General features: G+C 39.0%; 1 protein-coding gene across 1 annotated transcript; it reads right to left on the minus strand.

The window, feature by feature from the left end:
* Positions 1 to 621: 621 nt before the first annotated feature.
* LOC141618521 (importin subunit beta-1-like) lies at positions 622 to 5,379 on the minus strand. Its single transcript, XM_074435628.1, has 3 exons — positions 5,103 to 5,379; positions 1,875 to 4,292; positions 622 to 1,779 (listed from the first exon to the last, which is right to left on the minus strand). The coding sequence occupies exons 2-3, from the start codon at positions 4,277 to 4,279 to the stop codon at positions 1,581 to 1,583; spliced, it is 2,604 nt and encodes an 867-aa protein (XP_074291729.1). The 5' UTR covers positions 4,280 to 4,292; positions 5,103 to 5,379; the 3' UTR covers positions 622 to 1,580.
* Between the last annotated feature and the right edge of the window lie 10,885 nt (positions 5,380 to 16,264).

The raw sequence follows: 16,264 nt of genomic DNA on the forward strand, positions 1-16,264 counted from the left end.
CTCAAAAACTCTTATACTTCAGTGGAGCAACATGATAATGATGGTGTCATAGGAGTTTAGTAGGTAAAGTCGTTGAGTTTTAGTACAAGATCTTTCGACATGAACACTATCTGCTGCACTAGTTGGGATATATTTGATGTGACGGACCTGTTAAAGCAACCATACCCGTAAATAGCGACCCCAACATGATTGCAGCCTACGCAAAGCAAGATTATGGAGCAATGGCAGCTACCTATTTTCGATTAGTAGTTTCATTCCAAAAACGGCCAAAACACTAGGCCAGAAGAACAAAAGAAGCCAAAACTACCAACAAAAACACGACGACCAAACAACACCGGAAATCACAAGCCAAATAAAACTCAGGACTACCTATAGAAGCAAAATCTCAAAATAGCCAACTATATGTGGCAAATCCTTGGGCGCAAACCAGAAGTCGAGCTTACCCAGATCTTTCAGAAGTTCCGTTGAGACACAAGTTGTATACCCACAAAGTAAACCGAAACAGTATAATGGGAAATACACCGAAACAGCATGACATGGAAATACCCAGTGTGCAGAAAATACAGGGCTCGGGTAGGTACCAAAGTGATTATAACCCAACAACTGAGAATTGTACCCAAATTGAACATAACTTTCGACTTTGGACAAAACAGAACCATTAAAAAGGGTTCATCAAACAGAAAATTATCATACTTCACTGCAAGATTTAAGTAGCATACATGAGTTTCCATGTTCGCATACAGTATGGACTATCGAATAAATAATAAAAAAGAATTCGCTTGACAGAAATAATGATTAAAACCAAAATATATATCATTTGATCATGATAATATGATAGCTTTCATGGTATGTGAATAATGGGGGTGATGAAAAAACACATGATGTGTATATAGAAAAGACAAAAGAAAGAAAATATGACACAAATGGACATAACGCACGACACGATGCAAGACTGGAATTTTAAAAACAAAAAAATATGAGGAAATATTAGACAGAAATTGGTTGAGGAAAATCTTTTGCTTGTCGTTTTAATATCATATGATCTGCACCGACTCTCTGCTTATCTATCTTCAGGACTAAAGACGACTGAACCCACCAAGGTTATCAACATGGGATGTTTTTTTGGCTATCATCAGAGGGAGGAAGGACCGATGGCAGCTTGGGTGGGATTTCACGCAGTTATAAAAAGTTAAACACATAGACATGACTCCGTCTTCCATCTTTTGTCTCCAGCAATGACGATGGTAATCCGATTCTCTGAATTCTTTTTTCAAAATCCCTTAGGGAACTCAAACTGTAGAAAGGAAGCAGAGACTCGGAGATGGTGGTTAACAAAATATCAAGCGGATGCCTCTACATGTTTCTGAAGACTATAATCCAAAACCTCCTCCATGACCAAAGAGACAAATAGCATGATGCAAGAGTTAGTGACAACTTGAATATGACTTCAGCTGCCTGACTGGCGGGACTGGAAACTTTCGTATGCAACCCTAAAGACCTGAACCCCTGACCCGAACTCGACAGACTCTATGCATGCAGCGACTTCTAAAGTAAAAAAGTGTACCAAACAAATATAAGCCTCACACAGCAACCACTCGACTGATGGCAAACTTAGCCCACTCGGCGGATTGTTTGATTGAATCATCATCAGATGACAAGCATTCACTCAGAAACTCCCTGCATGATGGGAACTGTTGAATTATAGAGCCTGCACTAGTCGCCAGCGTGTCTGCAAGGTCACCAAGGAGCCCAATGGCAGTTTTCATGACAGCATCATCCCTAAACAAGTTTGATCAACAAAACAATTGATAAGATAAGCCATCGAAACTGGTCAAATAAATGTAAACAGCAAAGATTTTAATGCACCAACTTACATGTCTTTTTCCTGGTAGATACTATCAATAAATGAGAGTATGTGACCAGCATGAGGTAGCAGAAGCTGTGTTTTTGCCGTATTCTTGAAGCCTTGAAGAATTCCTGAGTATGCTTCTAAAATACCATTTCGTAAAAGATTGGTATAATCGAGCATTTCATCATCAGCACCAGCAGTGTGAGCAGAAAGCTCAGCAGCACTCTGAAGCATTGGCATAGCATACAGCAAATATTTGTCAAAATTCTCTCCAATAGCAAGAGCAATATCGCCAAAGCATGAAAATATAGGAGGCTTCACTGATCGGTGAAGTTGATTGCTTGACAAGTCCTTGAGCAGTTGAGTCATAATTCCGTCACAATAAGGCAGTATCTTATCTTCCAAAGCCCTACATAAATCTCCCACCACGCCAACAGTAATAGCACAAACTTGGTATTCTTCGAAATTTTGAAGACCCATTTCCAAATACTTATAGAACTCATTCATGTATTTCAAAAATTCTGGCCCCGTCGCATAAGCAAGGGCACCAATTCCTAACATGGCCTCTTCATGCACTGTAGCACTTCTACAGGCAAACACACCAAGAAAAAGTTGCATGATTTGATCAGCATACTGCAAAAGAACAACTCTGGTAGGCTCCGATGAACCAAGCTTCTGAATGATAACTTGTAAGCATCCACACAAAAGACCTTGTAGTTCTCCCAGTTTACCATCCGCTGAAATATTCTGGGACTCAAGAGTTTTGTGAAGCTCCATCATAATAAGTGGAACTAACTGTACCACCAACGCAGCGGTTTCATCGGTTGAGCACCTCACCACCTCATTCAGTGTTTCATAAGCAGCTGTCCTCAATCGTGACTCCCCGGCATCTTCCCTGTGACTTACAGTCAGAAGGGACTGAACAATCTCCTGAAAGTAAGGAGTCAATGGTGAAGATGGCCCCACATCCTCAAACCCTTGAGCTAGAAAATAGAGGGCCCCACAAGCCTTTTCAGCAACGTTAGGTGTGTCATTCATGGCCTGCAATAGAACTGTAACAATTTGCTGGCAATTCGCGGGAGTGATAATAGGAGTATCCACAGTTGCAACATGAAGAAACTCGAATATTCGACCAAGAGTCCAGGCTGTTGTATCCTTTACATGGCTGTTTGGATCTTTGGTCAATGCAGTGAGCATAAAGTTCAAAGCAACGTTGACAATGGGTGTTAACTTATCAGGTGCGGGTCCCTCCAGAATGGAACCAAATGCATAGGTGGCTGCCTCTCGCTGTCTCCAATCAGGTTTTGTGATATTCTCTTCAATAAATGGCATCACAAGTGGAACAATATCATCTGCCACCGTTCGTGCAACAAGGCCAAGACAAGTACCCCCTGCCATAGCAATATTCCAAGCTCCCTCATCCTGGTCTTGATCCTCCTCTTGCTTAAGGAGTGTTTCCAGCAACATAGGCACAAGAGCAGGAAGAGCTTGTTTAATAAAATTAAAACAAGGAATATCAGAGTCACCCGAAAAATCACCTCTATATTCGTCAAGAATGTCAATCTCCTCATCACAAATTGAGCTCCAGAACTCCACCGCTTGAAGAGCGACCTGCTCTTCATCTTCCCTCACAGCCTTTGCGGTGATATTGAAAATGTCCTGAATGTAAGGAGCCAGTTTTTCATAATATGTAGATGAAATAGCAACCAAACATTCAAAGGCCGCCTGCCGAATCTTCACATCAGAAGACAATGTTGCCTCACACACAACCCTCATTATATAATCTCGCTCCATATCATTGTTAAAATTAGCCTGAGCAAAACTCAAAGCATTATATAGCGCATGAGTAGCAGCGAGTCGAACTTCACTGCTAGCCTCACTAGCATTCATACCCTGAACAACAGCTGTGAGAATTTTATTTACTTGATCCTGCTCTACTGCATCAGGAGATACCTCCTCACACAAATATCCAAGTGTCTCTAAAGTAGCTTGTTTCGCATGAGGTGGAAGTTGGGGAATATTAGCTAACAGCGAAGCTATCAATTCCGGCCATTGTTTTTCAGGCAACTCAATGCCTGCAACCTTGGCAATCACCTGAGACGCCGTTGAACGAGCATCGTGCACATGAGAAGTCAAAGTCTTTAACAAGAATGCCTTAATCTGGTTTTTCACTCCCAAATCCAGTGTCAACCACCTCTGTACAAGCTCAAACTTCCTATGTTGTTCTTTTGCGTCCAGTGCATTTTTAAGAATAAGCCCTGCTAATTTCCTTGACTCCGCTGGCTTTTCCTCATTGGCTAGCTCCCCAGCAAGTGATAGCAAAAAACTAGGAAGATTCTGATCCTGAAATTGCTTGAGTGTTTCTTCTGCATGCTTTCGGACTGACCCGTCAACTGATTGAGCGTTTAAAAGTATTTGAGTGATTTCCATCACCGAATCACACCTACATCAAATTATATATCACTAATTGTCAAGATCCTAATGATAGCACCAAGACAAATGAACAACAGTGAGTATGTAGCAAGGCTGCAAGAGGGAACATGCCGAGAAACAAAATATACTCTGACTCCTATCTGCAAATGTATTGGGGAGTTGCAGGGTTGAAAGATTAAAGAAACGACTAACTATAAAGAAATATTCGGCAAACTCCTTACAGCTTATGAGGATCATCAACCAAATAGAAGCGGCGACATTTTGAAAAGTTCAATAGATATGCTCCAAAAGTGGTTTATATTACTCATCACTAAATAAAAAACTGTATTAATAATTTAAAGCGAGACCGACTAACATCCAATTGAACACTCGCCAATATGGCAGTGACTATCTGACACTCATGCACTACAATGAGACGACTCGAAGTCCATCCAGCAAAAGTGCATATAGATTATGTACACAAACCAGATCAAACCAACAACAAATTGTGACATGTACGAACAAATTCTGAAGTCAAACAGAATTCAATATACTGTACGGACCAATTAAAACAAGTACATTGAGCAAATATTAACTGATTTAATCACATTAATCACGCTACATCTAAACTAATTAAAAATCCCCAAATCAAACTAACACTAGAATTCTATTAACAGTTAATAGATAGATCGATCGATCGATTAAAGTAAATTTCTGGTAAAAATATGCATTCGATCAATTAAACAAAAAATTATAATCAAGACTAAAACCTTGATATAAGATCAACAATATACGAGCAAATTACGATAATCGAAGTGAAAATAAGTAGATGATGAATTACCTGCGAATTCAAGGGATTGAAGAGGGATAAACTGATGAAGAGTAGATCGGAAATCGATTGAAATCCCCAAAAACGGCGGTTTTGAAACCCTAGGAGAGAGAAATAAGGATGCAGTTCTGGAAAGGATGAAGGATACAAGTGTTTTTGCATAAAAGTATAAAACACACAAATAATGTTAATGATGATGATTAATCGACGCTAATCAAAGGGTTAATAATACTCGCCCTATTTTTTATTTTATTTTGAAGTTATTGGTGAACTGAATTAAGATGGACTCAACTAAATTTATAGAGCTCAACTAAATTTATAAGAGCTGAACTGAATTGAATTTATAAGAGCTGAACTGAATTGAACTTATAAGAGCTGACTCAATTGAACTTATACAAACTGAACTTAACTGGACTTATACAAGCTGAATTGAACTTAAGCTGAACTGAACTTATAAGAACTGAGCTAAACTTATAGAAGTCGAGCCGTACGAACTGAACTTATACAAGCTGAACAGAACTTATATAAGCCGAACTAAACTTATACTCCCTCATATTCTCTATTTTCTTCCCTATTTCCTAAAACGGATTATTCAGGTTTTCTTCCCCTTTCCTTTTTTGGAAACTTTTAATCTTATTTTATTCATTCCTCTCTCCTATCACCAAACCCCACCCAACTCACAATTTCTTATTTAATTCATAATTATTCATTTATCTCTCCTATCACCAAACCCCACCCAACTCACAATTCCTTATTTTATTCATTCCTCTCTCCTATCACCAAACCCCACCCAATTCACAATTCATATTTTATTCACTTCCTTAAATATTGTGCCCCATCCAAAGGGGAAGAAAAAGAAGAATAGGAGGGAGTAAGAACTAAACATATAAGAGTTGAGCTGAACTTATATTATAGAAGTCGAACCGTACTTACAAAAATTTTGCGTTTTATATAAGTTAATTTTTTATAGAAGTATTACAATACATTACAATAAAAAATAAATTACATACTCCCTCAGTCCCTCATATTCATTATAACTCTCTCCTTTCAAAAAGACACAAGAATTAAGGGGAGGGTTGTTTTATTGTAAAGTAATGTAGTAGATGTAGTAGAGTGGAGTAAGGATGTTATGAATTAGAGAGTTAATTGCAAAATTAACAAGATAATTACTCCCTCCCTTTTTAGACAATTTTTCGTTTCCCACCCATCTAACAAACACATACTGTTGCGTAAATTTTTTTCTTAAAATAAATTACATGAATTTACAATTATTACAAATTCTACATCCTTAATAAAACTAAACGATAAAGTTACACATCCCTTAGAACAAAACTGAAAGACGGACTTCAGATTAATTCCGTCAAAGTGAAAAACAAAACTGAAAGATGGACTTCAGATTAACCATTAATTTCCATCATCTTAACTTGATTGGCCCAATAGAATTGTCCCATAAGCCAACTTAACCAAAAAAATTCAATGAAATGTTACATATCCTTGTCAATCAATCTGAAATTTGGCACCAATATTCAAATTTGGAGCCAAAAATGAAACAGGTTTAATTTTTGCCGCCTTAACCAAAATTTTAAAAGTATGCAAAGTTCTAATGCTATAAATAGAAGGGATCTTTATCAGGGTCAAGTGTCCAAAAAATACCTTTCTCATAAACACTTTCAAACAAAAACAAGCAGTTTCATTCAATGAAGAATCTCACAAACTTAGAAAAATCAAAATTCTTGAGATTCTTTTACAAAACAGCAGAAATGGAAAGTCTAATATGGTGTGATGTTAACAATAGCAAGAAAGTTCTCAGTTTGCAGAAAAACAATTACTGTATTGTGAAATCTATCAAAGTCACAGAGGTTGACATCCATACCAGTAAATGTCAGAAGCAAAAAGATGGGTTGCAAGAAAGTGGGGAGGGGCAGTTAGATAGGAGAAGCTCAAATCTATTAAGTTGTTTAGAAGAAGGGCCACACAACATGGAGTTGCTGAAAATTTAGGGGTCAGTCAATCCACAGTTTCAAGATGGGTGATGTCAAAGCAAATCAGGGGTCATACAAATGCACTCAAACCAGGTTTGACTGAAAAAAAACAAACTTGCTATATTAATTTTTAGTCTAAAACAATTACAATCCCCTATTTACTAAATGAATAGGTCAATCTACGTTTTTTCCCGCCTAAAATTTTATCTACTAATTGGGCTTTTTTTTTTTTGCATTCTAATATGGGCTTAGTATAATATAAAAAATGATACCAAAAAAATATTTTTATTAACCATCTATTCTACTAAGTACTGAATAACGTAAAAATATTGCCAGATTATTGTAAATATTTGATTGCATATATTATTTGATTGCATATATTATTATCTTTGGCAAGATAATAAGTTATTATTTGATAGAACGTAAAAAAACGACAACAAAATATATGCAATCAAATATTATATAGTCTATTTTATAGGTGTATCTTGAACTATAAATTGATATAATCTTTTAATTGGATATATTCATAAATTGAAATGCTCACAATCTGCAAGATTTGCCTCCACGGGTTTTATAATAAACAATTCATTGATTTTCTGTGAAAATATAAGAAATTGCGGATCAAATTACAAAATAAATAAAATGTTTTAAAATAAAATGATTATGAAAAATGATCTCATTAAAATAGACATTTCTAACCCTACTCAATTCTCTTGATTAGTTTTTCAATATTGAGTTTTTTTTCAAATCAAAATATACAGATGACGAACGCATAAAAAATTAAAGAATTGTCAAGTTATAAACTAAAAAGTAAAACTTCATATATATACCGTGCATAAATTGCACGAGGTCTATATTAATAATACATTAAAATGTGAAACATTTATAAATACCGCGCATTGCGCGGGATCTAAACTAGTATCATGAATTAACTAAACAAGTTGTTTTCAAATATCAAAGCAATATCATTCATTTGAATGAGAAATGATTTTCTAAAACTAAACCTTCCACAAGGTTTTACTTGGGTAAAAAGGTGAGGCTGAACCTCATAGACATGTGCAATCTGAGAGTTTCATAGAGAAGGTTATATTCATGTGTGCAGTTGCAACACCAAAGTATTGGTCAGATGAGGAAGTTATTTTTTATGGCAAGATAGGAATTTGGCCATTTGTTTACCAAGTTTCAGCACAAGAAACTCCAAAAATAGAGTTGCAGGAACAATAGAAACAAAATGCATAAAGTCTATAAATAAGCATGTAATTAGAGAGATGATTATAAATCATGTGTTTGCCAGCAATAAAGTCTAAATGGCCTTCTAATGAGAGTAAACACATAATAATTCAACAAGACAATGTTCGTCCATATTTTAGCAATGATGATCCTGAATTCAAAAAACAAGCTACAGCAGATGAATGACAAATTGAATTGGCTTATCAAACACCCAATTCACCATACTTGAATGTCTTGGATTTGGGTTTTTTAGGTCAATCCAATCTCTCCAAAAAAAAAAAGCAATCAGGTTGGATGAAGTCATTGAAAACACTGTCACTGCATATGAAGAACAAGATCCTCTAAAACTCAAGTATGTATGGATAATATTGCAGGCATGTATGCTTGAAATAATGAAAAGAAAGGGTTGGCATAGATTATCCTGTGCCACATATGCACAAGTCCAAACTAGCAAATGCTGGTTTACTGCCTGAGTATCTTACTGCTTACATTGAAATGGTCAAAGAATGCATACAATATGTACAGAATGTTGGTGATGCAGGCAGTATAAGTTCATTGGTTAATGAATTAATCACTTAACAGAGAGTGCGGAGGATATTGCAAGCACAAGTGGAACTAGTTATGACCCAACAGAGGACAATGTCCCAATTGGTCACATAACTGAAAACGATAATGGTAGTAATGACCCAATAGAGAACAATGCCCCTGTTGGTCACATTATTGAGTATTTTCTTGATTTATGTGCAGATGAATGATCTAATGATGCAAGCATATCAAAGACTGGATATCTAATGACTGTCAACATACACAACAGATCAACTAAAGACAAACAAGAGCAAACGATCAGGGTGTTTCATTTTGTAGAGTCTGTGATGAGATATTATTTAGAACTTTGCACAATTTTTGTAGTATTCCGTCTTTGGCAGTATGGATATTAACATTAAACATGATCATTTCAGTCAAAGCAGCATTATTAAGCAATACAGTCAAGGTTGTTGTACATACCCAACCTCTTCACAAAACAATGGTGGTGGCATTGTGCATGTACATCAACTTTGAAGCCAACCAACTACCCTCAACAACATCATCATTGGGAAGATTCAGTTTGATAATACTTAAATTATTTTCATCTGCGGTTTATTATCACTAGTTCATTTGTAACAAAAAATTAATAAAAAATTCAATAAAAAAAGGTAAAGTAGAAGAAATCAACCTCCCTTACGGCAAATGCTTAGAAATCTTCCTCTATAAGACCAAAACTAGGCCAGTACTTAGAAATCTCCCCACTAAACCATCTGGTAATCAACGAGTTTCTCCTAATGCTAACCACATATAATTCATCTTCTGGATGAAGATCAACAATAGACGGACATGTAACATCAGATCTGCCTTCCCTAACACTTTCTTCGACCTCGTACTCTAGTAAAATCCCAAAATCAGTCTGGTATTTACAAAGCATCTACATAAAAACTCTGCGATTTTATGGTGTTTGATGACAGACTAACCACCTCTCAGCCTCTATTTTGCCTTGTAATCTGCTCTCTCTCTCCTCGTCCACAAATATCACATGAGCAGTAGTTGAAAAACATGCAACAACTTCTTCAACTATCATCTCCATCTCACCCTCACCTTCACCCTCATGCTCACCATCACCCAGATCAACCAACATCTTCATAAATCTTCTCCAAATAAAGAAAATCAATATCAGGAACTTCAGATTTGTTTTTCCTATTAGTTAAGAGAGGAGATGGAGGCGGAAAAAAATGAAGATGAGAAGGGAAATGAAATGGCGGAAGAGAGATAATAAAAGGGGATGAAGGCGGAAGAGAGAGAATGAGTGAGTTAGTTTTTTTTTTTTTGGGGGGGGGGGGGGGGGGGGGGGGGGGGGGGGGGGGGTGTTGTAAATATATGGCGGGAGGGGTCAGTTTAGTGGGCTTGGTTAGTTTAGGGTTAATTGTTAGGTTAGTGGGCTGGGTTAGTGTTTTAAGTAAATGGGTTAAGGTGGGTTAGTTTGGTAATAATAGAAAAATAGTGAGGATAGTTTGGTAATTTCATAAGAGAAAAGGTTTTGTTTTGTGTGGATTTTGCGCAAGGCGAAATCAGGTCAGGGTGATATCGTGCAGGGTTAACTAGCTCTAATTAGATTTCTGGTCAGGTTGACAAGGTACGATATTAAGCTGTAAATAAGATAACGAAAATAACAAGACAAACAATTTTGTACGTGGAAAACCCTTGAATGGGAAAAAACCACGGGCACCAAGCTAGGAGAGGATTTTACTATATGATTTGAGAGAATATTCTTATGATAACAACAATGCTTGTATTTCTATGTAATATGTGTTCTTCTTCTTGTGTACGAATGATCCCCCTTCAGATCTCTCAAGTGTTCTTTATATAGCTTCCCATCTTGAACGGCTGCATGATCATGCATTGAAGGCTGAATATTCTCCATAATTGCTGGTAATAATTGTTGAATATTTCCCTCTTAATTACCGTATTTACTGCACAATTTTCATACTTAATGCTGCGTATTTATTTCCATTAATATACGCGGATATGATCAAATATTGTCCTGATATTTGGACCATTGTCCTCTCCATGGCCTGGCGCCTAACTTCATGTGCCCTGAGAGCCTGGCACCCTGAGAGCCTGGCAGTCAGGTTTAGATGAAATGCTGATCAGGGTGGTCTGCGGATTTCCAGGCCTAACAATTGCCCCTTATCTCCTCATTGGTAGTGCCAGGACGAAAAAATGAGGAGATAACTTTAATTTTGATAAACTCACCCAACGGTTAATTTTCCCTGATCAGTTTCCTGTAATGGCTCTTTTACTGCAACTGCTGACGCGTGGTCTATTTACTGCAACTTCCTTAATTATTTTGCGGCTGAAACCCTAATCTTCTTTGCTATAAATACTCGGGTGCTTCATTAATTTGAACTCATCAACATAATTTCTTCGTCTTCTTTCTCTTAACTTTCTTTCTCTTTAGTTTTCTTAATTCTCAACTTCCCAAATCTCTTAATCAATCTTCCATAATTCTTCAAACAATGGCTGCAAAGAAAAAATCTACCAAGGCAGCGGTTCCTGCTACTCCTCCTCCTCGGAATCCTGAGGAAGTTTCTTCTGAAACTCTACCTGCTTCTTCTGCTGCTCCATCCCCTGCAGTAGATAAGTCAAGTGATCCTCCATTGGAGACGATTTCAATATCTCATGGCGCTTTTCAATTCAAGCCTACCAAGGCTTTAAATGAGGATCAGTCTCCTGCAAACCGCTTGAAGCCTGAGTTCGAGAAAATTTTGAAGGATAAGGGGATTATCCCTGCTGATGCTGAAGTCTGGATCCCTAAGAATTCTCCCATCAGGGCTGACTGGGCTTGTCCTGGTTGGTTTTGCATCCACGACTCGGCCTTCAGGGCAGACTGTAAGCTTCCTTTTTCTCCTCTTATGGTTGAGGTTATTAAGGAGATCGGTGTTCCATCTTATCAATTGATGCCAATGGCAAGGAAGGTTGTATGTTCTATTGAGAACCTCTGTAAAAAACACAATGTTTCTTTTTCTCTTGATGATTTGAAGACCTGTTATGCTATTAAAACAAACAGTCCTGGCCGTATAAGTTTTAAGGTCAGGCCGTCAACTACTTCTCTTCTGAGCAATTTAGACAGTGGCCATGATAAGGGTCGGGTCTTTGGCTATATGTTTGTCGAGGACCAATTACGTGGGTCCGACCGGCGTACTTGAATCATGAGGTCTGTGTGGTGGTGAGTCTTTTGGTTTCTTTCTTTGACCGCATGTCTTTTTTCGTTAGTGAAAGAATGAGAAAATAATAAGTCATACCTTTTATGTGTGCGTTGACGATCGGGTTATCAAACGAGTACCCTACTCCCAATGTCTCTGCTTTCCTTGCTATTCCTCCTTTGGAGAGGTCCTGGCCTCTTTGTTGTGGGGTTGGTCATCTTCCTCGCTGTTTGAAGGCTGACGGGGCTCCCAGGGTGGCTAAAGTGTCAGGTGCTGCTGGTGCCAGCACTTCAGGCTGTAAATCTATTTTCATTTTTCCTTTCTTTTTACCTGGGCTTCCTGATGATACTTGGTTTATATTGCTGATATAGCACTTCGTGTTGCAGCTACCAGGTCGTCTATTCGTCTTACCAGGTTTGGTATGGCTGACCTCTCAGCCAGGCTGGCTAAGATTAAGGAGGAAGGTCCTCAGGGAAGCGGGGATACTGAACTGTCATCGACTTGACAGAGCGGTCCGATCTTTGCCAAGGTCACTATCGCACTTTTTTGTCCCTTTGGAACAAGTTCAAGACCCGGAAAAGGAGAATTGAGGATGTTGATGTTTTTTCCTCGGTCAGGGAGGTGAGAGCCAGGTTGGATAATATGGAGGCTGCTAGGGTGAAAATCAGGGACTATGCAGCTTCTAAATCAGATGTCATGCTCACCCTTGACCCTGTTGAGACCGCTACTCGGCGATTTGCTTGAGTGGATCATTGATCGACCTCTTGGTGGTGCCCTGGCTCTTGTGAGGGAGGTATGTTGGAATCATTTCCATGTGTTTTGTTTTTGGTAGTCTTCTATTGTTGGTACAAGTTACTCATACTTTTCTTGTCTTTGGTCAGGGTGCCGCGACCTGTCTCCATAATGCCTATCATGCTACTTCTTTGGTAGCCAGGATCGATCTGATGAGATCAGATTATGATAGGTTGAAGTCCGATTTGGAATTTGCAAGGGCGACTTGGCCGCCAAGACTGCCGATTTGACAAGGGTGCGGTGAGAGGGATCTTTTGCTAAGACTAAGGCGGCTTCAAGCACGCGGTACATTGCGGGAGGCCCTGGATAGGAATGAAGAGCTTACCCGGAGAGGGATGACTTGGAGTTCAAGTTGGATGATGCCTCCCTCTATTTCTACATCAAGGGAAGGGCGGCTGCCATGTCGAACTGTCGAGGCCGGGGAGAAATGGGACCCTGCAGTGAGATGGCTTTTTTTGCCGCCTCGAAATATCGACTCGCATAATTTGGAAAATGAACAGGAGGTCGACTCTCCGGGGAGCGAGAACGTTGGTGAGTGGCTAAGAGTGGGGAGCGGGTTGTTGATGTTCGCTTACGAGGAGAAGCGATAATATTTTTAATTCTCGGTTGGTATTTTGGCCCATCTAGGGGGATGTCCTGGACGAGACATTATCTTTATTTTCTGTTTTGGGTCGGGAGGCTCTCCCGGCTTTTATGAATATTTTGGCGCCTTTGCCCCAGGAGGTAAAGGTTTATTAATATAGGCATGATGGCCTTCTTTTGGCTGATTTTACTTTTGTTTTTGCTTGATTTGTGAGTTTCATCTGTTGGACTGTCAAGTATTTTGTTTGCATGATTCGGCTAAATAACCGCACATTTTTGTTTCAATTTTTTGTCATAAGTATTTCAACCAAGTATATTTTTTTGCTATAATGGTTGGAAGGGTGGGAAATCCGGCATTGTTAGGAGGGCTTATGTCCCCTGCCTGGTGGAGGGCTTGGTATTCGGCTTTGTCGAGAGGGCATTTTAGATCGATGGTCGGGATAAAACACCCTTGCACCGTCTTCTTTGCGTCCAACCGGTTGTTATCCGTGGCGATAAACCTAGTCAGTCAGGCAATTATTTCATGCCCGATTGGTCCCGACTTTTTACCGTATCCGGTGGTGGTTACCAACTCGTTAGGCACGATTAAGTGCAAAATTTTTGTTTCAGGAATATATAGTAGAGTAGCCCTCAATCCTGAATATTTATGCGTATAATCTTTTATTATGTATAATTGTTCAGGATTCAAAAAGTAAATAGATGGGTTAGTTGAGCAGGTATAAAATACAGACAAGTCATATAAAGCATGTAGTTCATCACATAGCACATCAGGTTGAGTTGTGATTGAATTTGTACTGATCGTAGCTTTGATCTGATCTTTACATATGGAATAGTTTTAAACGAGTTACATTCCAGGATCTTGGGATCATTTCCCCTTCTAGTGTTTGGAGCATGTATGCTCCTTGTCCAACAATTGAATCAATTAAGTAAGAGCCTTCCTATGTGGGAGCTAGCTTGCCTGCTGATTTTTTCTTTTTATTTGGAAATACTTTGCGTAGGACAAGGTCTTCTTCTTTGAAGACCCTGACCCTGACGTTTTTATTGTAAGTCCTGGCAACTGCTTGTTGATATGATGCCATCCTGATTTTGGCAGCGTCTCTTAGTTCTTCTGTCAGGACTAAGTTATCTTGCATCAGGTCTTTGTTTGTTTCAACGTTGTTCAGGCTGGATCTGGATGTTGGTACTCGTACTGCCTCGTCTTCTTTTCAGCTTCTTTTTTAGGCAGCTTATGACTACCTTGTTGCTTGACTCTGCCTAGCCATTAGCTTTTGGGTATCCAGGGGTTGATGTTACCAGGTTAATATTCCATTCTTGGCAGAATGCTTGGGTCCTTTTCCCCACGAACTGAGTTCCGTTGTCACATACTATTTCTGATGGGACTCCATATCTGCAAATAATGTTTGTCCTGATGAAGGATATTACTTCTTTTTCGGTTACTTGCCTGTAAGAGTTAGCCTCTATCCACTTGGAGAAGTAATCAGTCATGGCTAACATGAAGACTTTTTGTCCTGGAGCTACAGGCAGTTTTCCCACAATGTCCATGCCCCACTTTATAAATGGCAAGGGCGCGGAAATTGAATGAAGGAGTTCAGATGGCTGATGTATGATTGGTGCATGGATTTGGCAAGCTTCGCATTTCGAAGAGTATTCCAGCGATCGACCCTCAGCGTAGGCCGAGTAGCTTTGTCCCGAGAACTTTGCTTGCTAGGCTCTTTCCTCCTTTATGATTGCCACAGTGTCCATCATGTATTTCTTGAAGTACTAGCTTGGCTTCGTCAGGCTCCAAGCATCTCAGGTAGGGTACAGCCTGCGATCTCTTGAACAAGGTGTTATTGATGATAGCATAAGATGACGCTCTAATTCTAAAGGCCCTTGCCTCATGTCTTCCCTGAGGTAGTATACCTCGGAGAAACCAATCATAATAAGGTTTAGTCCAAGAGTTTCTTTGTCTGATTGTGGGTTGACTGTTCGGGTTTTTGATGGTCGGCTCTAATAAGTGCACAATTGGTATTTTATCAAAAACAGCGGGCGTAAAGTTCGAACCTAGGCTGGCCAAAGCATCAGCCTGGGTATTCAGGTCTCTAGGTATTTGATCGATATCAAATGAAGGAAATTTAGCGGTAAGGTTTTTTGCATATTCTAAATACGAAATCATTTTTGCATCCTTAGCCGTATAAATTCCCTTTATTTGATTGGCAATTAAGAGTGAATCAGTTTTTACCTTTAGGTTTTGAACACCGAGGTCTAGACATACCTTTAAGCCTGCTATCAGGGCTTCATATTCTGCTTCGTTGTTGGTAGCTTTGAACTCACAGTTTACAGCCTAAGCTATTACATCTCCCTGGGGTGATTTAAGTACTAATCCTAACCCTGTCCCCCTGGCATTGGATGCCCCATCTATGAACAAGGTCCATTCTTGGTCTAGGGTTTTATTTTCTAGTTGGTTGACCTCTTTTATTAGGTCTGGTTCCAGGTTAGGGCTGAAGTCAGCCACAAACTCTGCTAAGGTCTGCGATTTGATCGCTGCCCTGGGTTCAAAGGAGATGTCATATGTGCTAATCTGACCGACCATTTGGCCATCCCTGCCGAAAGTTGAGTTTACGCGGGATGATTTTATTGGTAAATTGGTCCCGACTATAATTGGGTGACTTTCAAAATAAGGTCTCGACTTGGTACAGGACATTATCAATGCTAAAACATATTTTTCAAGTAGTCCATACCTCAACTCAAAGATCTAGCAGGCTTTTACTTACATAGTAGATCGGATGTTCTTTGCTCGTCTGTTCTTCACCAGGATCGCACCGATTCTTTGTGTCGGGACGAGATAGGTATATCGACAAAGGTTCTCCTTTTT

This window comes from Silene latifolia, chromosome X, assembly GCF_048544455.1.
Source record: "Silene latifolia isolate original U9 population chromosome X, ASM4854445v1, whole genome shotgun sequence".
In the NCBI taxonomy this organism is placed as follows: Eukaryota; Viridiplantae; Streptophyta; class Magnoliopsida; order Caryophyllales; family Caryophyllaceae; genus Silene; species Silene latifolia.